Source organism: Leuresthes tenuis, unplaced genomic scaffold, assembly GCF_036924035.1.
Source record: "Leuresthes tenuis unplaced genomic scaffold, fLeuTen1.0.hap1 SCAF_11, whole genome shotgun sequence".
NCBI classification, from domain to species: Eukaryota; Metazoa; Chordata; class Actinopteri; order Atheriniformes; family Atherinopsidae; genus Leuresthes; species Leuresthes tenuis.
This window is the reverse complement of record NW_027325365.1, coordinates 7660814-7671961: the sequence shown is the minus strand read 5'-3', so window position 1 is coordinate 7671961 and position 11148 is coordinate 7660814. Positions and strand designations below refer to the sequence as shown.

The window sequence follows — 11148 nt, the reverse complement described above, 5'->3', positions numbered from 1 at the left end:
ATTAAGCGTTAAATTGTTGTAAATAGCAGGTTTGTTACAGGCAAATGGAGCCGGTGTGTGTTTTGCATGCGTGCACTGTTACAATAGAACTCACAGGGGAGGGCCGAGAGGAGCATCAGTCCTTTTTTCGCACCCGACACTCGCTTTCTAAAGTTGCCTCTGAATTTTTGTTTGATTGTTGCTGAAAGTTGAGAGGCTCTGAGTTGCCCTCCGCTAGACTACACAGACGCGTACACAAACATACACACCCCTTTATAAGCGCGCACACACTCAGACGCGCAGGGTCCCTCTCTGAGCTCAAAAGCTGGAAAAATTGCGCCACTCTTGGAGCGTCTTTCAAGGGAGGAAAAAGTTGAGGGAAGACAGAAGAGGACGAACTAACAGGAGACTCGGACGAAAGCGCCTCCTTCGCTATTTCTCCTCACACTGTAAATAGATGGTTATTTATGCGCATAAATGAAACAAACCTAAAGGTAGGGCTGCGTGTCTCTTTGGATACATTGCGTCGGAGCACATCCATGCAACGCTCACATTTACGGACAGAAACTTAGACTTGACTCCTGCCGGACCTCGAGGTTTCCTTTCGCTATAAACACCACCACTGGCTTCTTCGTGAGTTTGGACGGTGGGATTTATCTCTTCAGTTTTGCAATAAAAAGCCGACGGCTGGGAAAATTTATCCCCACCGGTCTCCACAAGTGGTAAGTACAGTGGAAGAGTACAGACACTTTAAAAAAACTGAGATGTGAGTTAATGCAAGTGAAGGAATTTGTTCCACTTCGTGTTTTTGCCTGCGCTCAGTGCGTTTCTGATGTGATTTTCAAAGCCGTGGCTGGAACATAAAGGAGCATGAAGTGATGTGAGGACAAGGTTCACCTCACGGGTCGGCACACGACAATGATGTGTTGTTAGCAGTGATGGAGTGTGGGCAAATTAAAAGGAAAGGGATAAAAACCGGCAGCATTGCTCTGCTGTCTTTGACAACTGCTGAAAAATATCAAATATCCTTTTAAACGAGATAACATGCGCATTTCAATTCTGTTCTGACCTTAAAACGCGTGAAAAGCCGTTAAATTCTAATAAACTAACCAGAATAAAACGACAAGGGAATTGTCTTTAAATAATCAAGATCCAAATGTTAACAGGGAGTGCGTAAAATGAGTCCAGGTGCGTTAGACTCCCTTGCGTAGCCTACTCTTCTTTGTAAATGTTAAAAGAAAAGAGGCGACGTTCACGGTCTCACGCCTTTAATTATTACAGAAGCATATGGTGGAGGTTAGTCGAATCATCTCCCGGTAAAGGCTGCAGTCTCATGCTCTGCTGTGTTAATTTCAGAAGTAAAGCCAGTGTGAGGCATTGCCAACTTTCTGTCTGCACTGGGCCTGATGCCACGGGAGTCACTGACTCATATCAACTGTTGGTGCTGAGAGCGAAGAGTCCATGAAGTGAGAATGAATGGATGAAGGAGATTGATAAAAGTAATGGAGATGCTTATGCAGCTAACGTTAAAACGCTCCAGGGGCAATTTATCTAAAAATAGAGATAAAGAAGCTGTGTGTTGTCTGGGTATTTATTGTTCTTATTCTTCTTGTAATTGTCTAATCATTTTTGTTTTGACATTTCCTTCCATATTCGTCATCAAATTATTGTATCAATTTCCTTATATTGTACCAAGTACATCCTACATTATTTGCTCATATTGATTGGGTAAAATTTCTCATTTTATTTGTTTTTTCTTTCCCTTTAACCAATGGGAAATTCGTTTTTTTCAAGAAGTAAAAAGAGAGAACAAATGATTTTTTAAACATAATTTATTGCCCACAGCCAATAGATTTTGCGCACGTTTTTATAAAACAAATATTTTAAAGGATGAATGAATAAAAGGCGTTTGTCTTCAGAGGCCATGGAGCAGCCACATTTGAAATATTGGAGGCACCTCTCATTAAATCTCTCTGATTAGATAACACGGAGCCGCATGCAATAACTTTCCACCTTACAGCATGGCCCCCACTATTTCATTTTGCAGCGGAGATATAGAGAAGGGAGGAGAGCAGAGGCTGCGCAGGTACACACCTTGTAAAACTTAACCTCCAATATCTGCATCTTTGGAATGAAAGGGGAAAAACCCACACAGATCATGTAGAGCAGGCGAAGAGAGGAACTGGGGAAAATGGTTAACAGCATGACTGCATGCAAATTTCCCCCTGACTTGAATTATCATAAGCAAACAGTGTGAGCCTGGACTAATAAAAACCCATCTGTGTAACTTCATATCGAGGTAGTATGAGGGCTGCGATAATGAATTTTGTAATATCCCACCGACAGACATCTCAATCAGACTCTAATCCCGTGATTTTACCACGGAATCACTCCACTTCCAACTGCTGCAGACTGTCTCACAACATGAAATCCGACTCATGCAAAACATGACAGGTTTTACAGACTGCACAAAAATAAACCACCAAAAATATAACAATGCAAAGCGCAATGAGACGGTTTTAAACCATCATTCGGCTCCTATCAAGTGAGGATATCGTTCAAATGAAATTCTCCGTATCACTTTAAAGTGGATTGATACAGGCATGTTTCCTGACACGCGTGGGATTACTTTTGAAAAAGTCTTTCACTCAGGCAGTAAAGGATGTCTTTCAGAAATTACGCCTTGAAACCTGGAAGCGACTGATCAAGATGTACATTTTGCAACTAGTGTCACCGCTGCAGCCGTACTTTATTCCAGTATTTCTAAAGATAAAATAACGCCAACAATAAGACGGCTCATAAACGCGTTCAACACTTCACTTTACTTTCAAACAGTTCTTCGGCTTTTCTTTGAGCGCATCGCAGTTATTTTTTGGTTTTCTGTTAACTCTAAAATGATCGATGTAAAGGTATGACAACCATGCAGGAGGTTATTTACCCGTATTAAAAGCTAATTATGACTCTTTTGTCTGTTTTTCTTGCAGAAGAAGTCTCCACAAATTGCCATAATGGAGTCCCACTGTCGCAAACTGGCCACCACCTGCGCGCAAATAGGTAGGTATCAGCGTCCGCACAAAGAACAGCATGATGCATTTATTCCACTACAAGTAAAAAAGGGAACTGAACTGATATTTTTTTGGAAACAATATCTAAAAAGCAATTTCTTGCCATTGCATTTCTTTAAAGAAATAATTACACACATATACATACATAGCCCTAAACATGATGGTCCTCTTAATAATGCAGACAGTAAATACTGATTTCCCTGCCTGTTGCTCTCCAAATATTCTATTAAATTGATTAAGTGGCTACAGTGAATGCTTAACACCTAGATTATTCTATTTTTAATTTTTGTTTTTAACATCTTTAAACCTCTGATGTCCAATAAAAAAAAAAGGGGGGGGGGGCAGACAAGCTCGCGACCTCTGCCAAGACCGCATTTCAACCCTTAATGGGCTTATGAAATCATTAAAGCGCTATTACACAGACTGGAGGTGCTCTTATGTGACAGCAGTAAAATCTAGTGTCGTTTAAAAATAATTCAGCAGTTCTGTCTCCACGCTGCTGTTTTGCGGATTTTGCTGTGTTTTCATATTTATGTTAAAAAAAAGTACTATATTTTGACCTCTCTGATGGGTCAGTTGAGAAAGTGCCGTAGAAAATAAGTTGTTCACTGTCTTAGAGCGACACCCAGTGGTTAGAAATGTGGATCGGCTCAGCTTCGGTGGTGAAAGACGAGCAGGCGTACATTGGTCACCATCCAAGCCGCTCTGCACGGCGAAGATGATTAATGCAACCGAAACGCTGCTATTTAGGAGCGCTTTCACATTATTCTAATACTTAAGTTTTACTTTTACTGGGATTTGTCCCAGCAATGCCGTCGTTTTACCAGTACTCATCAAAATCAGCTCAGATTATGTTTCAGCATCCTTTGAAAACCAACAATGATGTAACTCAGACCCGAAATCCTGAAAAACAAGACCTGGAATAAATCCATTACTCTCTAATGTGGTGGGAAATTACATCAGATCTTGTTAAGGTAATAAATTAATAACCGATAACTCTCATTCTGTTTCATTAAGTCGACGCTGATGGGGTGGTGTGACAGAGGAACAGCTTCAGTCATGGCTACATTGCTATTGCTAAATGACCATTGATTAAGAATAATAAGATAACGCTCATCAAAACTGAGCAGGAGCTGCAAACCCACCAGCCTCAACTGCGCTGCTGTAATATATGCAGTGCTTGGTGGAATTGACTCCGGGGAAAACTAAATGTATAATGAAAGCCCATTCGTGAGGAGGAATATACTAATGGAGGAATCTGATGTCTTCCTAATCCTATGTAAAAAGCCTTGTCGTCTCCCCCTATATTGACTGAATTGCTAATTAATGGCTCTCTGTGGTGAAGGCCTATTGCACGCAGTAATCCGCAGAAGAGAGATAAAGCATGCAGAAGGTAGAAATGAAGAGGAAACTGATAATCCACTTCAAGTTTAGTATTACAATACTCCTGGAAGGGAAAAAAGGACAACACATTGCTACATGTTTGACTATAAAGATAATAATAATAATTAGTGGTAGTAGTTTACATTCAAAAGGACCGTAATAATACAGTATTTCACCTGTTCTTCACTGTCACCCAGTTGATGTCTGATCATTTATTCCTACTTACAACCATAATAACAAATTAAGCTAAATAAATCCACTACTATTGATTCATCATGTAATTGCCCTGCATGAGAGGCGGCTGGTGTGTGTGTGTTTGTGTGTTGCGTAAACTCCATGGTCTGCTGGTATTTATATATGTGGGGCTTTCACGGGATTAGCCCAGTAACTTCTTAACTGCGCCAAGTCCAAATACGCAGGCTGAATGGACGCCGAACTGGCCACGTGGAGGCTGGAGCCTCGCTTTTGATGGAGATGAATAATAATTCAAATAAATATTTTCCCCCACATTGTTATAATCGCACTGACTGGCTTGGGTGTCTTTAAGTTCGGTTCGTCACTTCTCTCATCTGTTAACAGGTAGAAATGACCCCAAAAGTTGCGATGCTCTCAAACATGAAGCTTCCACTTTAAACATTGAGGTCGTAATTATTTTATTAGATCTATTTAATTTAATTATTTAATTATTTTTTGATAATGCATTTGAGGAATTTGGGAATTGCGTTATTATTTTCAAGGATGGTAAATTAGTTGAACATCACCGAACTTTTCATTCAAACATTCATGGGCACATTTAATTTTTGTCAGATTTTTTTAAGAAAAAAAGAAACTACAGCAGCAAAATGAGGAGAGATCCGGTTAACCGCAAATCCTGAACTGTTGGCCTGTGTGGCACTGGTGAGGTTGAGTTGATGTATATGTGAGCTTTAACACTGCGGAGGTCAAGAAGATCGCTTTATTTGACAACTAGCATGACTGACGCTCAGCCTGAATACAGGGAAGCAGCGTGGATAGTTTGCATTTTAAGACAGTTTGGTCACGTTTCTGGACTGTGATATTGCATCTGTTTTTACTTTTTAAACTAATTAGACTCGTGTTACATGAATCACGCCTATCTGAACTTCACAAACAGCATTGATCTTTTTATTGATTTATAAATGAATACATTTTTACCTAGTTTTCATATCAGACAGTTAACGTAGGTTGGCAAGTGGCGCACATGCGGTTTTGGAGCAATCTGGCGCTGGCACAGCCCTTTTTTAAAGTTAACATTCGTTTGTCCTTTCTTTGTGGTGTGTAAGGTGTTTGTCTTTGATATTCACTGTCCATCCACTTTCTTTGCTCTTTCATTACAATCCGCTCCGTGGCTGGCTTTACCCACTGAGCCTCAGAGTAAACTGCAGTGACACAGCCTGCGAGCACGCAGCTCAGCTCGGGTATCAATAGCACTACATCGCTTTACTGGGCCACTGGACCCGTCTCATAAAATGAGGCCAAACTGTGTTATTTTCATTTTTATTTGGTCTTGGGCTGCTGCGCAACACCACGGGTACACCGCGCGTCCCATCTCTCTTTACATGCTTTTTATTTGGAGGGGAAAAATAAGCGCCAGCCCCGGCATAAATACACTGGCAGGCATATCTTGTTTCTTCAAGCTCCGGTTGGTTGGGCACACCGTCACATCCACATGGATGTGCCTGTCAGAGATAATATGGGCGGGCGCAAAATGGTGACGTGGAGGTCTGGAGAGAGGTGCAGTTGGATAGACAGTGAGCAGGCAACAGCTGAAATGAGCAGTGAGCGGTGTAGTGTGTGTAAGCCTCTGGATCTAATATCACCTACCTGTCCTTGTCACTCTGATAGTCAGCCAAGGTGGCCGCTGTTTTCCACCGGTACGATGGCAAAACTCAATGGCCTATTTTAAAGCGTTTTCCAGTTTAAAGAGAAAGAGGGTTTCATCTCAACTGAGAGGATCTGCGCTGCTGTGCTTTTTTTTTTTTTGGAGAGCTGAACACATTCCGCAGTCGGACTTTCCGTTTTTCCTTCCTGTCCTAAAGCTTGTGCGATCTTTTACCCATGAACTCTATGAGGGATCCATTAAACGTAGATCACCATCACCTAACAGGGAATAAACTTACCGCCACAAACCACACGGCTTTGGCGATGGCTTCCAGTTTACAGCCGCTGCAGCGGTCTGTGGACTCAAAGCACCGGTTAGAGGTGCACACTGTGTCGGATACATCAAGCCCAGAGTCTGTCGGTAAGAACCGGGGCACAGATGCTCCCTGCAAGGCACCGCATATATGTAACTGTGACATAAAAAAATATATGTTTCTCAGCTAACGGAAAGATAGCTTTACCTGCATGCAAATCGGCGACTGAAGGCTGTCATTTTACCAGCAGATGATTTGTCTGGCCTGTGTAGTGTTGCAGTGAAAAGTTTCTGTGTTATTCAAATGAAATACTGTTTGTCTTATGCCAGCTAGTAAGTCATTACTAGTAATAAGTCAGACTTTTTCCTAAATTGTATCATGATGACATTAAAAAGGGAACTAAATGTCGTACAATCAAGTAAGACACAAAACCCAAAACATATAAATAACTTGGTTTATTTTATCAGTCATTTCCCACAAGCGTCACGGAACGGATCCGCATTTTATTCTGTTTCTTTTGTTTAGGTCTGCCAGATCGTGATTTAAGCATCTCGTTTTATTTTTCCCTCGCAGAAAAAGAAAAAAATCAAAATAAAACCGACGACTCCTCAGATGACCCTTCCAAAAAGAAGAGGCAGCGGCGGCAGAGGACTCATTTCACCAGCCAGCAGCTGCAGGAACTGGAGGCTACTTTCCAGCGGAATCGCTATCCGGACATGAGCACAAGGGAGGAGATAGCCGTGTGGACCAATCTCACAGAGGCCAGAGTCAGGGTGAGTGCTCTCCTGGGTGTAAACAAAAACGTGTGCGTGTGTGTGTGTGTGTGAAGTGTGTATAATTTCGGATAATTTGCACCAATGGCCCGATTATCCTGTACAATATGTGCTACTTGAACAGAATTACGCACGGACGGGAAACTTCGCTCATGTCTGAAATGCAACAAATTAATGCGAGACAGACAAATAATCAGGGCCCTGTTTAAATATACTGATAGTGAAAACAAAAATGTATATTTTATATTTAATTAGATTGAAGGCCTTAATGTTTATCTATCATGATTAATATAATTACAATTCCGAGCACAAGCTGTAAAATAATTTTAGATCAAAGTGCACGTTTTAGGCTAAAACGTTCCCCATCTTTCATGGAAAAAATAAGAGGAACAATATTACTTCACATTAGTCTATTAAGTGTAACTAAAGACTAATAACACTGTTAATAGTTAATTGACATTAGTCGGAGACAGATACCGGTCGTGTTCTTCTGTTCAAAGCTTGTATTTTGCGATTGTCGCCCTGGCGTTGTGTGATTAAGGTCAGTGTGTTTGTGGCAGCATGCAGAGGAATACACATCCTCTCCACATTAAGATGCTCCACTGAGACCACAGTGTGTATTCTGCTAAGATAAAGACGGAATTAAAGAGGGATTGTCTCCACAGCAAAGGGAAGGTTAATACTTTTTCATTTTGGGTTTTGACGAAATGGTTATTACTAGCTGCTTTTTAATTTAATTTCGAAGCAAACTGATTTGATACTTGAACGTATCACCTAATTCTCTCTTTTTTGTCGACTGCAAGAAACAGAAAGAAAAAATCTTATCTCTAATTTCTCGTTTTCCTTTGCCCCAGGTTTGGTTCAAGAACCGGCGAGCCAAGTGGAGGAAACGGGAAAGAAACCAGCAAGCCGAGCTTTGCAAGAACGGGTTCGGCCCGCAGTTTAATGGACTCATGCAGCCCTACGACGACATGTACCCCAGCTACACGTACAACAACTGGGCCGCCAAAGGCCTCACGTCCGCCTCTTTATCCACCAAAAGCTTCCCCTTCTTCAACTCAATGAATGTCAACCCTTTATCCTCGCAGACGATGTTCTCACCGCCCAACTCCATATCCTCCATGACTTCCAGCATGGTGCCATCGGCGGTCACCGGCGTGCCGGGATCCAGCCTCAATAGCCTCAATAACTTGAACAACCTCAGTAACCCGTCTCTCAACTCTGGGGTGCCCACGCCGGCGTGTCCCTACGCGCCTCCGACCCCTCCTTATGTGTATAGGGACACTTGTAACTCCAGCCTGGCCAGCCTGAGACTGAAAGCCAAGCAGCACTCGAGTTTTGGATACGCCAGTGTGCAGAATCCGGCCACCAATCTGAGCGCTTGCCAATACGCCGTGGACAGACCAGTCTAATACCTACCCGCACTGCAAAAAATAACCATCTTAGCAAGGTGTTAGAGGCTAGAAGTAACTTTAAATGATGTTTTTTTGTTTTGTTTGTTCGCTTTAAAGGGAATCAGGAAACCCAGCAGTGAGATCATTTGATCGTTTTCACTTGATTTATACATTTTTTGGTCATCTGGCATTTTCGTGATACAGTTGGTATTGCATTATTCTGACGTTATGCCACTTACCATAAATAAATCCAAATCGTTTAAAGGATGATGTCAGATTATCCCATCGCATCCAGTTGGTACGTTGATATTCATTCATATTTTTTAGAGGGGAAGTCTGATTTTGAGGGTGATTCTGAAACCAAATGGCTTGTTATGGTGGTAATTTTTTGCAGTGTGTGGGTAATCACAAACAGCCGTCCACAGGAACAAGAGACTACTACAACTACTTTTGTCATTTCTAAAAATAAAAAAAGGGCACTAGAAGACTGAACCACTGAAACAAGCTCAACTCCATATCGGAGTCAAACTGAAACGGGAGTTTTTAGGTTAATTCCGCTTTGATGAGCCCAGGTCTGCTTCACACTGCGCCTCGGTAAAACGGTCTGTTCCACTTTTCATATCTTCATGAGGGTTTTCTGATGGACTCTGGACGTTAACTGTTGACTGAAAAGGTTGTACATATATTTGAATTATCATCTCTTGTTTGTCGAGGCGAATGCGCTATAACCCTCCAGTCCTCTCCGGGTTCAATTTATCAACGCATGTGGAGAGAAAAAAAAAGAAAAGAAACCCCTAAGAAGGAATCATGTTTTGCTTGCAAACAAAAAGGGAATGTACATACTAAAACGCACCAGTTGTGTGTTTCTAACATATTATAAATTTATTATTAATGTCTGTGTGAATATCGATTTAGAATAGCCGTTCTGGATTTAAAAGAAAAAAAGAAGCATCCAAAAATGTTCCTGCGACAAATGATTTGGTTTTTGCTCTGTGTATAATATTTGGTACGGAATTATGTTTTTTTTTCCAACATCCAAAAAAACTATTGTGTTTTATTTAATGGAAGTAAATATATTGTTCAAAAACATACTGCTGGGAGATTTTTTTTATTGAATCTTTGTGCAAGAGGTCTGTTAGTGGAGTGCAAAGCAATGACAGTGTGTCTATACCCTTTCGATTATGTGAGGTGCTTGTGCGGCTAATCTATAGAGGAAAACAATGGGCGGCTCCAATACACATAGCACCGAGATGCTCCGTCAGATTAACTGCTGAATACATGTCTGCCTGCTCAGACAACGGCCCCGGCTGGTCAGTGGTGCTTGAAATAACACGAGAATCAACAAAAAGGAGTTGGACCACGCAACTAAGACAACACCCTGTTAGAGTTTCTTCTCTCTCTCTCTCTCTCCCTGGGTTTGATCTCAGAGGAGCTTTCTCAAGTTGATTATTAGAATCCCTGCAATACACAACCTTAAACATTTTATTTTCATTCACTTTAAATTTGTTTAACTTGAAATGCTGCCATGCAGCAAATCCGCGCTCCTTTGTTCGGCGTCGTGTGTACACGTCCTAAAGATAGTCTTGCTTCTTTTATCACCAAGAAATCTAAATATTTTCTTTTTCTTTTTAATCCTGCAACCTACCTACCATCTGTTTGTCTTTCTATTGTTTTCTTTTGTGGCGTTGTGCTTTTTCAAGCTGTGCCTTAAAGCGCGCGAACGCGACAAAGCAAAACAAACTATGATTCGCGAGCATAAGCAAACAAGCAGAGAGTTATACGGAGGAATGATGGCCGAGGCTGAGTGGAGGAGGCTGGGGGAAGAGAGCAGCTTCACGGCTGCAGACGGAGCGGAGACGCCGGGGAGGACATACCGCGACACTTCCCGCAGGAGGAGGCTGAGAAATAATCAGCCCGGGTGTAGCCCGGGTGTAGCCCGAGCTCGGTGCAATGTGTATCTTCAGAATTTCACATATAAGATGCTCATGCTTTGAAATAGTTATGGGACGTGTAACGATGAGTCTGTAATCAAAATCTCCAGAATATGCAATCTGAAGATTAATTTTTATTTAGGATCTGATGTCACTTGAAGAGACTTTAGGGCCTCTCTCTAGGGTAACATTATGAGGAGAAATAAATCGCAATTAGTCCCAAGTGTCCTTTTTACGAAACTGCCAAATAACAAACAAAGGAGCAGCATTCTTCTACTTTCACATGCTGAGCCTACAGTGCGCATCCAGCGGCCTCAGCTCGCCACCGGTTTGTAGTTAGGATTTCTGCCAAGAAGCTGCACAAGTGTCACCTTTTGATGGAGTTGGTAACGCAGAGCAATAATCAGCTGGCAGGGGATAAGTCTGAACGAATACACAAGTCTGCAGTCTCAATACACATTCACAGAATC

General features: G+C 41.7%; 1 protein-coding gene across 2 annotated transcripts; it reads left to right on the top strand.

Annotated features, from left to right (window-relative positions):
- Positions 1-271: 271 nt before the first annotated feature.
- Positions 272-9538, top strand: pitx2 (paired-like homeodomain 2). 2 transcript variants are annotated; one of them, XM_072395260.1, is made up of 4 exons: positions 272-701; positions 2964-3033; positions 7154-7353; positions 8208-9538. In XM_072395260.1, the coding sequence occupies exons 2-4, from the start codon at positions 2988-2990 to the stop codon at positions 8763-8765; spliced, it is 804 nt and encodes a 267-aa protein (XP_072251361.1). In that variant the 5' UTR covers positions 272-701; positions 2964-2987; the 3' UTR covers positions 8766-9538. The 2 variants fall into 2 exon arrangements, with proteins under 2 accessions (XP_072251361.1, XP_072251360.1); XM_072395259.1 differs by lacking the exons at positions 272-701; positions 2964-3033 and adding an exon at positions 6093-6687.
- Positions 9539-11148: the final 1610 nt, after the last annotated feature.